A 15679-nucleotide genomic window follows, 5' to 3' on the forward strand; every position below is an offset into this window, starting at 1 on the left:
CAGCCTGAGTATAAACAGTTAAACACTCTCCTCCTCCCAGATGCATGAAAGATTCATTATAGCAAACCTCTATTAGTGGAAAGTGTTATTAAAGCTTTTCTCCTCAAAATGCTCATGTGGATGGTTTTCTTTTCACTTTCATATCTTTTTGAAATTTCGAACCATTTTACATTGTGATGTAAAGATGATATTGAAAATAGCTTTTATGGCATATTAATATCATACACTTTTATTATCTGATCCCTTCCTTGGTCTCAGGACTGGATTATTTATATAATACATTTCATCACAAGTAAACCTAGAGTGTTTAATATTAAAATCCAAAGAGCTACAAATAATCAAATGATATAATTCAATCAAAAATTAACATTTCATTCCATTGGAGCTGTCAATTGAGTCGGGGTCTTGAGCCGCCCCAGGCCTCAATATTCCTGCAGCATACACACAGATTTTATTTAAGGAATGAAAAAGAAATCTAATATAGTCATAGTAAGAATGAGGTAACCGGAAAAATGATAAAGACGGTGAAGATGCTCACACAGTCACTGTAAACAAAATTCCAAATGTATTGTTGTTGGAGTAAAAAGTAAAAATATTGTCATTTATCTCATCTTTTACCAAAGTCACAGTGATCCTTTTAACCTGGCTCCAACTCCTCCATAGAGATAAGTACTGTCTGTTGTCGCCCGTCATTCTTCTGCAGATGCATAATAACTCTGGAGTTAACAGAGGGGGTGTGTTAGAAGATGTCCACATGTGTACGTGGCTGAACGTGTGCATTTGACACAAAGGCTCTGTTGGTGCTGCAGGTGTCACAGAGTCATGGCGATCTTCAACCACTTGCTGCTGGCTTCCTTTTTGGTGCCTCTGGTGCTGAGTTCCCCTTTCTATCCACCGACATGCTACACCAAGGTACTGAACCTGGCCCGAGAGCTCACCCAGTGGGCCGCACATCTGAAGTGGGACCCTGAAACTGTAAGTGAAGATTTTGATGTGATATTTCATTCGGCCTTTGTCTGATTTCAAATGCTCCAAATAGGGAGCACATTGCAGATATGTTAACTTTCCTTTATCTGGGTGTATAAACATGTTTCATTTAGATCGAAACTCATCAGATAAAAGTGTATAGGCTAGATGTGAGAATATTTAATTTGTATATGAGACTGTAAAAGTTGTATTAGATTATTCAAACAATTATAGATATTTTAAACACTAAGATTCATATTGTTCTTTTCATCCAGAGTAGGTGCATGGCACACATGCCAGATCTCTACCTTGATGTCCATGTAAGTATGACTTTGAATTCCACGTTATTATGAAAAAAGTTTATAAATTGTATATTGTTTAATTTCTAGAATCATAGTCAAACAAAGTGTTTTCTGATCTGTTCTTTCAGCTGTTTACCTTTCACTCTGTTTTCGACCATCTGGCTATTGTGACATTTTCTCTGACCTCTGTGGTGTTCTGACTGCAAAACCTCAGCTTCTTTAAATCATGCAAACGGACACTAATTGCTACTCATGCCGCCAGAACGCCTGCGTGATGTACAAAATAAGGAGCTACATCTCCCTGCTGGAGAGCCTGCGACAGCGCCGCTGTGCCTACACCCGAGACGTGAGGAAGCTGTGGGGCAATCTGAGACAGCTCTTCATCTTCATGGGGGAGAAATGTCACGGGGTAAGACACAGCGTCTCAACAAGGGTAACACAATCAGATTCAAATTGTGCCATGAAGATGGATTGAATTGTGCCATGAGGTCGTTCAACTGGATTCAATTTGAGGCATAAAGAAATGTCTTTAAACTATTTCGACATAATTGTCTCTCAATGAATATATCAAATATTAATTAATGCCCTTATTCAATTATCAATGACTCTGTATCTTTAAAACAATCTTGAAGTCAACTGTTTGATAAACCACTTAAAATCAGAATTCATCGCAAGGATCTGATGATCAAAAAAGTAAAGTTTAATTTGCAAGGATCAGAATTGCTTTAAAAAAAATAAAGCACACTGACTCCACAGTGTGACCTCTGTGAGGAAATAAAGCCCAGATCTGTAGTCTGCTTCCTGCCATGATCTTCATCATCACCATCTTCACTTTGTCAGTGGCCACAGCCCGAAACCTGAGGTGACAGCCACAAACTGAATTGTCACATTTCTTAAAAACCAGCACTGAGGTTCATTTAGTTAACAGTGAACAGTTTCCATCTAATATGGATTTTTAGATAAATAGAATCGATCTATTCATTCATATTTAAGTCCCCAACAAATAAACGTGTAAATCAAATGATCCAGACTTGAAACAGGAAAAGTGAGTTTAGCAAACACAGATGACACACATTCAGACTGACTGTCATTTGACGGCTCACTCGCTGAGTCACTCCACGGGATTAAACAGGGTTTATGATGCAGATTATATTATTATATAGATTGGTCCTGGTTCCTCCCTGAGCTGTGAAGTGAAGCACATCTGTCTCTGTGGCTGGTCCCCCTGTAAAACACTGACAGGACCTGTCTGTGCAGAGCAGACCGAGCCGTGACGTCTCAACGCAGCTTTGAGAGTTCATGCAGTTCACCAGTTTCATCACAGACGTGTCAGTAAACATTAACAGAGAAGAAAACAGAGCTTGAGGTTGGTTATGGCCTGGAAGTTTTGTGCTGATGTTTTTTATGTGTACCTGCTGTTCCAGTCTAGATTTTGATTCGTAGACACCTGAAATTTAGCTCCTTATAACAACAAATCCTGAGTAAACCTTATTAAATCCCACATGCTTTAATCCGGTTTAATCACAAACTTTTGTCTTTCTTTCTTTCTTTGTTTTTCAGGACTTGGTGTTCACGATCTTTGACTGTGCTGCACTGGAGCGTTAACGTCTGGATTCTGAAATCACCACGTCTGCTCAGACAGAGACAACATTACAGTCCTCATGTGGAGTGATCGACAGACACAAAGCTGATATTAAACATATGTCGACTATGTTTCTGTTATTAAAAAAGTTGAATATGATTAGTGTTAATGCCACTGATTATCACAATGATCTCAAAGAGGAAACATTTTAATATAATAAACTTCATTAAAAGTCCTTTTGTTGTTTTCTTTTTGGATGATGATGATTGGGAGAGGCTCCGTTCATTAGACTTAGGTGTGTTTTTTTTAATGTTGTTGTTAAAGGTCATCCACATCTCTCACTTTGTCTTAGAATGAGTAATAATATGTGTCATGTAGGCTATGAGGTCAGTATAGGCTACTCTAGAGAGAATTGTAATTATCACAGATACAGAGAACATGACGTGTGTAAACACATAGATCTTTGATGTCCATCTTTCTTTATAGCTTTATAATCGAAATCTGTCTCATTTAGATAAAATATTTTATTTTACTTATCCACCAATAACATGATCTAAACACTTATATTTAGGACTTTTTAGGCATTTTCTCAGTTGTTTCTTGAGTCTGTTTCTGTGTGTCTATAATAATGAACAGTTATGTAACTGTACAAGATAAACACACACAAACAGTTCATGACCAACAAGTCAGTGCTGGGATAGGGGATTAGTAGAAACCTTGAAGGGCTTGTATGGACTTGTATGAGCTTGTCTCTTCCCTGTCGTAGACTAATTATACTTTGGGGATTTAGTGGAGATGTGATCAAATCCCCCCCGCCCCCACAGAGACGACAAAGCAGATGACTGTATTAAATGTCTACAACAAAGATGATCATGTCTATCGTCCCTGAAAAGACAAAAACATTGTAATCAACAATGCTAAAGTCAATACCTTGTATCCTTTTAAACCCATTTAAACATGTACAAATACATGCAGGATAACTGTGCAAGACAAAATGACTCCAGCTAAACCCAGTTAACTGTGATGTAAATAATTTAGGACTTCAACTAACTCACTTTTGATAATTTTCCAAACTTATTAAATTTAATAAAAGAATGTTTAATAACAAGAAGCCCATTGATTTGCCTGAAAAAAAAAATATATATATATCCTTACAATATCAAAAGGGCCTCACTCTCTGTCAGTTCCTGTCAGTGCTTGGGCCCTAAATAAACTCCTCATATTGAATCATTTAGTTTTTTAATGAAAGTCTAGTGAAAGACCGGCAGATTATATAAGATTATTCTACTTTCTGCTGCTTGTCATTCAAGAATTGAGATTTTGTGTCTGGCTGTTAAATAAATCCTGGAGAAAAGAAATATTCCTCAATCCAAAAATATTAACTGATGGATTTTTGCCAAATCATTTCAGTATTAATAAGACCTTCAGAGATGCCCTGCTTTCTGCTTTGAGCTCATGCTCCACACGCTCAACAGGTGTTCACTGAGCTAAATCTGCCACTAGAGGGCGCAATAGCCCAGCTCGTGCAGGTAAGGAGTCATGTCTGAGTGAAGTCTGCTGCTGTTGACCTCAAACAGAAACTACAGCTGAGGTTCAATGATCGAATTTGCTTTTAAATATACGAGTTGCAATAAACGAAACTGTGACGAACACACTCAGAAACTCATCGTCACTTAATTGGCTCTTTATTTACAAACTCAACAATTGAATAATCAGCACCATTACACATAGAGGCGCGGCAGGATTAAGAACCAACAATGAATTGGTTCTATTATGACACATAGAGGTCCATCTGAGTTCCAGTGGGCTTGTTTAATGTCCCAGCTGTTTGAGAAGTGGGAGGGGAGGGGGGGCACGCCCAGAGCCCAACCCGGACATGGAGTCCCTGCGTCTCGTTCTGCGTTCACAGTGACGCGGGCCTGATCTCTCGAAGAAACTACATTTCCATGACGGCAGTGGGAGGGCTGTGGGGCAACAAGGTGGGGCCTGTGTGAGGCGACAAGTCGTGTGGAGCAGAGGAGGCGCAGGCGGACACACACTCACACACACTCACACAGCTTCTCTCCATCGTGTCACTTTCCAGCCGCAGGTGGTCCGCGCGCGTCCTGCGCCACTGCACTTTGTCAATGGGAATCTAACGTGTCCCAACTCCAGAGCTCACGCGCCAACCCAGGCTGGACATGGACGCAGTGGGATCTCTTATTTGAAACCACCTCTCGTTTTATTTCCTTTTTTTTTTTTGGTTCTTTGCTCAAGGACGCGGGAAGTGAAGACTAACTTGGCAGATTTGTTAAGTGGCACCGCGCGTAATGCTCCGCGTGTAGACACCGGAGCCTGTTCATTTCTTTTTAGAGTTGATTGTTTCTTGCGGTGTTCATCATGGCATTATCCCGACTCAGCAAGATGTTTCGTATCCCCACCATCGACATCAAGAAGAAGGTGAAGCAGTACGAGCACGTCCACCGGGACATCAACCCCAACGACTTGTGGGAGATTGTTGGAGAGCTGGGCGACGGCGCGTTCGGGAAGGTCTACAAGGTGAGTGTGGATCCAGAGACACCTGCTGATCGATCTAATGGTTCATCGATCGTTTGATCTCCTGTTGGCTGCCACTTCGAAAACTGTTCATCATCTGTGATGGCTTCTTGGCTGTTTCCACTTTTAAAGTGTCACTCTAGAAAAGTTTTTGTCTAAGTCAGAGATGAAGAATGATCTGTTGTCTACTCCCTACATTGATTTCCTTGTAGTTTGTGTTCCTGTGGTTATTTTGATGCTCATATCTTTGATCCTGATCTTTCCTGGAATGTAAGTTTGCATTGTTTAGGGTTCGAACTACTTCCGTTCACCTCGAGATGCTTCATCATCCCAGCAATTACCTACGAGGTGACTAATGTCTTAACCATGTCGCCTGTCCACAGTCCCACTGAAACTCCAACTAGCTTCGTCACCATTCTTTAACTTTGGGTAACAGTTAAGCTCGATACGAAGCCTTTGGTGGAACAAATATTATTTATAAAACACATTTTCAAAAAGACAGTGCTTAGAGAGGACAAACAAAACATCTAAGACAACAAGTAAAAACAGTTAAAAGAAAGGACAGAAGAAACTATAGCAAAGACAATCAAGTAAAATCCTTTCGATAAAGGTTTGTTTTGAGAGATAGTCAGTTAGGTTTCAAGATTACCTAATACTGTCCACTTCCTCCTGCGACATCTACCTTCCACCCTTTATTTTGAAGATGTTTCAGTTGCTGTTTTACTGAGTTGCATGTAAAGGCCTCACTCACTTCTCTTAGGATCCTTCCCCAACATTTAGAAAGTTCTGTAACCCCCTTCCCTCCCACTGCCCCGTCACATCTTGCTGTGAATCCAATGTGCAGCAGCCGGAGGGGACAGTGAAAGCCTCCTTCATTAGTCTGGTCCTCCCAAACCTCAGCAGCAGCAGCAGCAGTAGTTTTGGCTCGGAGGATTTATTTAATGTGGATGTGTTGGCCGGTCAGTCCCCTCTGTGAAGCACAGGCGCTCTGTGTCCGCGCTGCCCAGAGCACAGTGGAAGTCTTTGACACATCAGGGGAGGCCTCAGTGGAAGAAGTGATTCCTTAGCATGACTTTAGGTTTACACTGAGCAGGAAAAGGTCGACTTCTCAGAGGACCCCACCTCGTTCAGGTATTCAGTTTGTAACTCGCAGGTGGAGGAGGACGAGGGCGCCTCCACACCAGCCTGGTTTTCATACTGAACATGCATGTTTCAGTGGAGGCGGCGACTCGTCTGCAACGAAATGAAAAGACCACTGTTAAATTCACAGGTCTGAATTGAACTCATCATGACTTGCCCTGTAATGTTTATTTTTAGCAAGGAGCAAACATGTGATAATCTTTGGCAACATATAGAAAATTTGAAAAAGCATGGAGCAACCATGAAAACAAAAAGAGGCTTTTACTTTCCTTCCACGAGGCTGCATGTGGAGCTGAGTGAACACAGGGCGCTGTGAGTGTGGAGAAACCTTTTAATATGTGTACACATGGAGGATCCTATTTTTGCAATGCAGGTCGGCTCAAAAACTCCAACTAAAGCCAAACTACCCACATGATCGGGCGTCCTCTCCCTCAGTGGGCTGCAGGAGGGCGGCTCCTGCACCTGCACCTGTCAGACGCAGCGGAGGGAGGCAGAGTGGGAGCCGAGGACCGAGGGAGGACATGGTGGGACTTAAGTCAGGGGGACGACTTCCTCTCGCGGCTCCCAAAATTCAGAATAAGCCCCTCGTCCGTGGGAGGCGAAGCCCTCAAGTGACGAGTCGCACATGTTTTCCGTTGTTAGTCTTTGATAGAGAAGGCGTGGAAGTGGGAGGAGGAGGAGGCCCCAGTATCTCTGTCACCAGTAGAATCAGCTGGTTTCCAGACTGAGAGGAGCAGGGGTAATGAAAACAGCTGGTGTTACAGACTGCACAATAAGATCATCCCTGCATAAGAAGACACTTTGAATTCTTATCACGTGCACATGGTGCTCCTCAGGCAGCTTCTGTTGTTTTTCCACATCTGTCTCCTGGAGATGAAGAGCAGTCCTCTGTAATGGCACAGCGGCGGCTGAGGGTACAGAGTGCTCCTGTCACGACTCAGACTCTGGAAAGGTTAATGTCGCCACTGAGGGAATAAGCACTCACTTTGTTACGTAAGCAGATCATTGAGGGGAAATCAAGCCGTGTGTTTACACTGCAGGGACACGGTGGAAAGAAGGGTCCTATAAAATGCAATATAATCCACCCGCTTATCAAATACGTCCTGCGGTATTTGCAGAGCTGTATAGATGTGTCTGATTTTTGTAGTTGATCGTGTGCTGCAGGTTGTAGGCCTCAGATCAGGTTGAGGGGACACAGGGTGATTAGGAAGACAGGAAAGAGAACCGCCCACTTTTAACTTATCAACTTCTCTAAAGTGCTGAATATTTTGTATCTATTCTGGCCTCGAATTGTCTTTATGAATATGAAATTGCTATTTACTTTAACTGCTGCACCTCATTATAGTGCCCAAAAACTTGATCTACTTCCTCAAACATTAAAATATTTTCATGACTTTCTAACTTCAGCTCGAGCTTCTTAAAGATCCAGATTGTTGAGCATAGTTTGGCTCTTATTAATGAACCTTTTTTGAATGTGGCTGCGTAGTTTATGGAAACACGTGCACACAAGCAACAAGCTGTTGTGTAGATCTCAAGTCTTCCGTGTCATAAGGTTACAGTGCTGCCAAACCTCCGGTGTCACTCGGTAGTTAACCACAAACACAGCAGGGAGTCTGACACGTTGTGGTTTTTCTTACTTCATGCTGGTATCAGGATGTTTACTTGAGAAGTGCTGCATCACACAAGAACCTGGTTCAATAAACAAATCAAACACTTGTTGATTTTGAGTCTAAACTTAAAATAAATTCTCAATTAACTTTACTAGCACCTGTTGGAGTTTGGCTATAAAAGGGAAAAAGTAATCGGCTAAATCTGTATTTTATTGATGTGCTATGTACATTAGGTGGTACTTTTATCTTTCGGTTTAATCGTCATGTTCGATTTCCTGTTAGTGCATTGTTGTAAGCGCTTGACACATTGTTAAATTTGTTGCGCCATGTTGTGATTCACAAGTTTCTCCTCAGACATACAGGGCTCATCTTGAAAGTAACCACATGACACGAGAATGTCTCACATCTCGTCCTTCCAGTGTGTCAGGATCCGTCTTGTTTTATCTGTCTGTCCATGCATGCTTGCACTTGTTAGGGTGTGTGGCTGCGGTAGAAGCATGAAACAGAAGTTGTATGGTTCCCCTCACTAATTAATGAGCCGCGTGCCGCTGAGCACATTGCCCTGCTGCTGCTGCTGCCACCAGTGAAATGTTTCCATAGACACACGCGGGTCTGTAAGGTTACGCTCCAGCCCATTCCCAGTGAGGGATGGAAACATGGAGCATCTTTCCCTCTGTTGGTCTGTGAAGTGAAAGACTGTGTGCTGTAAACCTGGTGGTCGAGGGGATTGTGTGTGGGCACCTGCCTGTTGATCTTCATGCAACAAACTGAGGCTTGTTTGTAAAAGTGTCTACTCTGCACAGTTTCTTTTAGATTTTAAATTATTTTTGGCTTTTCTGAAGAGAAACTAGCTGGTCAGTAAATAAACAACTTTAGTTACAGGGTTATAAAAGGAACTAGAGGTTTGATAGACACTGTACAGTTGTGTATTGAGGCCACAGTTTTCTTGTGATGCCGTTATTTGCCTGGTTGGACTTAATGGATGTGATTGTTTGTTTTTGTCAATGCCAGAACATGTCTAATTGTCCCTGGGTCCAATTCAGAAAGGGTTTAATCCTGAGGACCATTTGCTTTTTAAACATTTCCTCGTGCACATGAGGTTTGAATAATTGGTGTTCTTTTTAATAGGCCAGATGTTGTGGGGAAACCTGAATTGCTTTATGGCTCGAAAGAGGAAAAAAGTGTTTCACTGGTCTAGTTTAGATTGTCTCACAATGCCAGAGGTTACAATGACTACAAGGAAATCACTCTAAACACGATGATCCTCTTCTGTCGAGTAAAAGCAAAACTAGTTGGGTGTCTTTGGTTTGGGTGGGGGTAGGTAGGTAGTTTGCAACATCCTCTTTGCAAAGGAAAGCCACAAGGTTGATGTGAATCGCAAAGAGCCATAGAGACACACGTGCTCTTAGTGACACCACCGTCGTCTAGAGGTTGGTGGGTCTAATCTCCGGGGGCAGATGGGTGCACAGTGACTGATAAGAGCCGTGCCGGGTGGGTGTGTGCTCATTAACACTTTGCTGTGTTGATCAAAACATGCACATCCGGAAAAAATTGCAGATGCGTCCTCGGTGAGGGTTGTTAACTCTGAGCTTTGCTCCGTCATGTGCTTCACACCCATTCATGTGAATGCATAACTCTCATCCAGCGAGTGGGTGGATTGTTTTCAAAAGAGCAACGATCTGCTGAGTTGATAAAGAACAAATATTGACTCTTCATCCTCATTCTTGATTCTGAACCTGTTTTCGAGCACCTTTCTTTTCGTGTTGACCTCGTACCCATTCTCTGGATGAGCTACAAATCCATCTTTTCTTTATTTGGAGCTGGAGTTTGCTACTAGATGAGATTTGAAGTTCATATCCTTAATGAAGGCTGTATCTTGAAACAGGTTTTCAGTCACTTGAGTACTAGGCTCAGGCTCCCTGCATTAAAAACAAGTGAACTCTTGAAATATAGCTGGTGTCTTGTTTATGGCTCATTTATGAAATCATACTGCACCGAGCGCTCCCTCCTGAACGGCTCACAGCGATGTCAGTGGATATTAACTCACACAACAACTTTAGTTTTAACTGTAATTATACTGGAGCGACCAACAGAGCCTGGTCACTCATTCTCTCATGAGTGTTTGCGCCATATGTTTTTTAAAGAGCACCAGCCAATGGGAGAAGACTCACTGTGACCAAGGATGTAGCCTTGTCACTTACTCACTCACTCAGTCCTGGACATAAGCGTGTGTAGGGCTGGCCCTGAGGATGAGGGTCAACCGGAATGTCAAGCTTGTGTTTTTTTATATGATTTTTGTCTTTCTTGGCTGCGATTCGCCAAGTGACTCCACTTCCTGTTGTTTCAAATTAAAGGTCCACTGTAGAGTTGAAATGCAGCGGTGGCAATCATTTAGCAGCCCGGCACTGCCACTCCTGTCATGTTTATTTTGTGTTGACACAAAAATACAACTTGTACCGTAGTTTCAGCTGTTGAAAGAGAAAAATGTGCAACATCCCTTTACATTACGGGCACAAAAACACGTTATCCTTCTGATATGTCAATTGTCACAATTAGAAATATGATGTAAATTCTTACCTAAATTAATGTTTTGATCCTTGGAAAAAACAATCTAATCTCCCATGTTGTTTTGAAATCTTGTGGCTCTATACACCTTTTATACTTTTATAAAACATTATGTAATAAAACATAACTTTCTTGTATTCCAAAACAAATGAGTAGCTGTCAAGTAGTGTTTGCTGGTGCACTTTGTTCATCTGAGTGACAGATCGTGTCTTCTGCAGGCGTCTGCTGTCAGAGGAGAGGGTTTATTATGGGCTGTGGTTGTGCAGGAGTTGTAGGTTGTACAGGTTTTATGAGGGGCAAAGGTCCAGCCTACACACATTCCCCTGGCGGTGACTGTGTGTGTGTTTGTGGAAACTGGGACACCCTATGCAAGCGGAACATGCTTTTGGTATGTTCATTCAACCTGAAGGTGAGCAACCCCAGGGAAAGTCCTCCGGGTGTTACTGGTTCCAGGAGGTCATTCTGGTCCATTGACACTGGAAGTAATTACTCCTTGTTCTAACAGTTTAAAGACAAAAACTCCTTCATTGAGTTATAATATTAAAATAATGCTGATGGAGAATGACTGGGAGTGTGCGCTTGTAGGTGTGTGTTTACTCTGCCAGTGCACGCAGTGTGTTTGTATTGTAATGTGTCATCAACATCTGCTTTGCCAGCTTTCTCTAAATCTTTTGTTGAGCGGCAGCCGGCGTCCTCCTCTGTCACTGCGGCCTTCAGACAGTCGGTCACTGAAAACAGATGGATGAGTTTAGACGACAGACGAAGGGGGGGGGTAAAAACAGGAAGGGATGACAGACAAATCTGGTGGTTGGGGGGGGGGGGGGACAAAAGCTGTACAGTTTGGCTGACAATGAACAAGGCAGGAAAGTAAAGACGCAAACATGTGCAGCTGAACAGGGATTGATACCACGAGGGTCTTAAAAAAAGTCTGAATTTTAGAACTTAAAGTTTTAAGTCCCTTCAAATATTAAGCACTAGGTCTTTAAAGATGTTTCTGCAGGTGAGGGCCCATCGGGGGATCCCTCTGCACTGAAACGACACAAAAGCCAAGTCACTAATGAACATGGGGGGGCAGAAACACCCATGCAGCGAGGGATCTGGTGAAATGAGCTGCTGGGACGGGGCAGGAACATGTCCTCCTGCTCTCCATGGAAACCTGGACCCAAACAAAGCCGGAGACTGTTGTTCTCCTCTGGAGGAGAGCTGAGAGAGAGAGAGAGAGCTGAGAGAGAGAGCTGAGAGAGAGAGAGCTCTGAGAGAGAGCTCTGAGAGAGAGAGCTGAGCGAGAGAGCTGAGAGAGAGAGCTGAGAGAGAGAGAGCTCTGAGAGAGAGCTGAGAGAGAGAGAGCTCTGAGAGAGAGCTCTGAGAGAGAGAGCTGAGAGAGAGAGCTGAGCGAGAGAGCTGAGAGAGAGAGAGCTGAGAGAGAGAGAGGAGTCAGTGGGTTAGAAACAGTGCAGCGTTGTTTCTCTCCTGGGATGGCGACAGCTACAGTGTGCAGCCTTATCCTCCCTCGGGCCTGTGGTTCTGTGTCGTTGTTATGTAACGATTTACAGTGTTTTCTGTACAACTCTGACGTCCATTTCTTTTGTTTTCTTTTGTTTTCTCTTCTTTTCCGAGTTTGGTGTACACATGGTTCACATAAACATGTTGTGAGCAGCTGGGTGCCTGGACGCCCAGCTGCTCACAACATGTGGACTCTACTCATTCACTCTGTAACTCAGTTAAAGCTGCTGAGTGTTACAGCATCCATCACGCTACAGTCATAAAAACACATTATCTCTCTGATGTGGTGTTAAAAATTGGATTACATCTTGATTGTTGTTATCGCAAGATATCATTTTTTAATTTTAAACTTGTGTCTCATTTTAGATGCACATGTTTGCTGCCCTGGGTGTCCGCCGTCGTTTCTGACATTTAGCGGTGCAGAAACGAACACTACTCATCTGTGAGTGCATGAACAGTGTGGAAGTTGTGTGTCTCTACACAACCAAACAACAATTGCAGAAAGGGTTGAAGGAGAATTTGACATGATCACTAATATGACAAAGATTGAAAGGACAGACGTCAGAGTTTGTGTTTTAATGGGAGAGGCGGCTGCTGCTGGTGTTTCTATGGTTTTTAAGATTAAAAAGCTTTAAGGAGGATGGAATGATGACGACGCCCCTTTCTGCAGTTTTTAACTTGTTCCTCTCTCATGGTGACAAATGCACTCAAACATCCACACACACACACACACACACACACACAAGATGTCACACTAACTGGTAGAAGGTCAGGTAAAGTCCCGTGTGAGACACAATGAGGCGTTTCAGTGTAATTTCCTCTTTCTGCAATGTGTACGGTTGGAAAGACACGCACACACACAAACAGACACACTACACTTGAGGAGCCCCCTGTGATGTAATGCATTCCTCCGGATCATTCAAAAAACAACCACATTAATGCACAAGGCTCAATCTTACCCACTTTGTCCACTCCCCCCCCCCACCGACCATCTGAAGGCCAGAGGCACATTCCTAAGCCTTGTTCCCACTGAGATATGAAGGTGTGTGTCTGTGTGTGCATGTGTGCGTGTGCACAGCTGGTTCGGGGATTTAGCTGTTGACAAGTTAAAGCTACGAAACAGCTCAAGAGTCTCAAACTTGCAACTCTTGACTTGACTTGTTTACTTGTGTATTTGTGATTCACGATCATTCTGAAAAAAAACAGAAACATCTGGGGCACATCTGGAGTTTTTTGCCCACCTGACAAATCATCTTTGCAAATTTGGCAAAAAATCTTTAAAAAACACCAAACCTGCATCGCAATGTGAGAGAATGTGAAGTGGATCTTTCCTCCTGATCTGGATCTGCACCAAACTGTTTTCCGACCCACACCACATCCTTCCACCAAGTTTTGTGGTAACAGACAGACAGACAGACAGACACACAAAGATGAAAACACAATCTCATTGGCGGAAATCGATTGTCTTACTGTGTCTGTCAAATAAACAACACTTCAACTAATTGTCTAAATCTCATAATGCACGTAGCGATAAAAGTAAAGGGGCCAATAAACAGGAAAACTTAACCATTTCATGACTAGGCTACAGATGCATATACCATGTGTGTGTGAGTGTGTAAACAGATGCATGTGGTAGTAAATCAGAAGTCAGTCCCTGGACAGTGAGTGTGTGGAGGCTGACGGTGCAGCTGCAGGGTGGAGACTGACCGGTGGAGAGCTGAGATGTGTTAGAGTAGTGAAAGTGTCTCCGTGTTGACGGTGGAGGCTCGTCCACCCGGCGGCTGACGGTTTGACGGCAGCAGGGAGACGTCCTGTTGACTCGCACTGCAGGGTCACTCCGCCGAGGCTTCCCCGGACCTCTGTTTGACAAACACGCTCAGACACACACACACGCGCAGTCACGGTGTGCTGAGATGAGTCAAAGAGTGTGTGTGTGTGCGTGTGTGCTGCTGTGAGCCTGCTCTGTTTATTCAGATGTTTTCCCACAGCCCTGGTAAAGCGCGGAGGCATCGGACCCCAGCAGGCTGTTTAGTCTGTGAAGTCCCTGCAGGTCACTGGGTCGACACGTGCACGAGGACACACACACACAGAAATGTGCAGAATTCCTCCCCATGACGTTCTCCTCCATGCACCAGTTTTCACACTTTCACACTCGACACCCTGTCTGCAGCTGAAGAGGCCGTGTAGTTGTTGATTGAACTTTTTTCCAGAGATGACTTTGGGGTTGTTCACACTGTGTGCAACATGAATCACAAACCCTCAACTCTGTTTGTGAGTCTATTCTAAGTCCTGGCACATCTTTCGCCCGGCCTCTTGCAATTATGGCAGTGAACCTGTGGCTCTGACTGCAGGCGCACATTAATGTCGTGTTTAGCCACAACATCCCTTCAGTCTGCACACACACAACACCGTGACTCTCACACAAGGATGAACACTTGCTGTGCATCTCTCTGAGTCACTGAAGGGCTTCGGTGTTTAGATGCTCCCCAGAAGATAAAGAATAAGTTTACATTGGAGTCAATTTATTTCTCAAGAATTGACTGGGATTTCTCCATTTGTGTGTTTGTGTGTGTTACTTTGACACCTGATGGGTTTAGTGGTCCTTCACTTTCCCTCGTTGTGTATAAGGAAAGTGTTGGACTGTCTTTATAGCCTCGTCTCTGAATGGAAATCTGTCGGCGTTTAAATCGCTGTCTCTCCTTTCCTTGACATTTTGTGTAGATGCCACAGAAAGTAAAGTTGATTTAATTCAGTTCAACGTGGTTCTGTGTTCGTATTGTCTAAAGTTATGAGTTTTGTGTTCTCCACCTTTTTATTCTAAGCTTATTTATATAAAGAGTGTTTGGTAAAAACGTGACACTTATTCTTTCCCTTTCATATCAAACAGCCGACACCCAGTATCCACTCTGTTCATGATGTTTTCAGTTTGGGTTTAAAGAATCAGAAGGTCTCTCTGGAGAAATGAAACTCTTGAGTTTAAAGGATCAGTTCCTCTGGGCAGAACAAAACCTCCCTCAATCCTTTTTTGCTTTTAAACACTTTAAACCTCAATAGGAAAAGGCAAAAAACGTGTGTATATTGAACTCATAGTTTTATTTCTTTTGACTTTCAGGCCAGGAACAAGGAGACCGACGCTCTGGCCGCAGCCAAAGTGATCGAGACGAAATCCGAGGAAGAGCTGGAGGACTACATCGTGGAGATCGACATCCTGGCTAAATGTGACCACCGCTTCATCGTCAAGCTGCTAGACGCCTTCTTCCACGACAACAAGCTGTGGGTAGGTGACACCCGGGCGTCTGCTTTCTCCAACCAGCTTCAAGTGTTAACCACCGACGACCTTTCACTCCCTTCCTCCTTCCTCTTTACTGAGTGCACTCATAATGAACCCATATATTTATAGCACACAAATATATAACATGTAGAATAAAATAACTATAAAACAAATTTTCAAACTAGGAAACTTAGCAAATAGTTAA

General features: G+C 43.1%; 2 protein-coding genes across 2 annotated transcripts in view; both read left to right on the forward strand.

The window, feature by feature from the left end:
- The window catches only part of zmp:0000001268 (CYTL1 domain-containing protein), a 66719-nt gene extending 63634 nt beyond the window's left edge, over positions 1 to 3085 (forward strand). The window contains exons 2-5 of the mRNA XM_053441983.1: positions 810 to 975; positions 1242 to 1286; positions 1531 to 1677; positions 2829 to 3085. Of these exons, the coding sequence (XP_053297958.1) occupies positions 810 to 975; positions 1242 to 1286; positions 1531 to 1677; positions 2829 to 2873 (403 nt within the window). The 3' untranslated portion in view covers positions 2874 to 3085. The remainder of the gene's footprint in view (positions 1 to 809; positions 976 to 1241; positions 1287 to 1530; positions 1678 to 2828) is intronic.
- A 1812-nt stretch (positions 3086 to 4897) lies between these two features.
- The window catches only part of stk10 (serine/threonine kinase 10), a 35623-nt gene continuing 24841 nt past the window's right edge, over positions 4898 to 15679 (forward strand). The window contains 2 exon segments of the mRNA XM_053441006.1: positions 4898 to 5388; positions 15316 to 15480. Coding sequence (XP_053296981.1) covers positions 5230 to 5388; positions 15316 to 15480 — 324 coding nt within the window. The 5' untranslated portion in view covers positions 4898 to 5229.

The sequence above is a fragment of the Pleuronectes platessa genome, chromosome 15, assembly GCF_947347685.1.
Source record: "Pleuronectes platessa chromosome 15, fPlePla1.1, whole genome shotgun sequence".
Lineage (NCBI taxonomy): Eukaryota > Metazoa > Chordata > Actinopteri > Pleuronectiformes > Pleuronectidae > Pleuronectes > Pleuronectes platessa.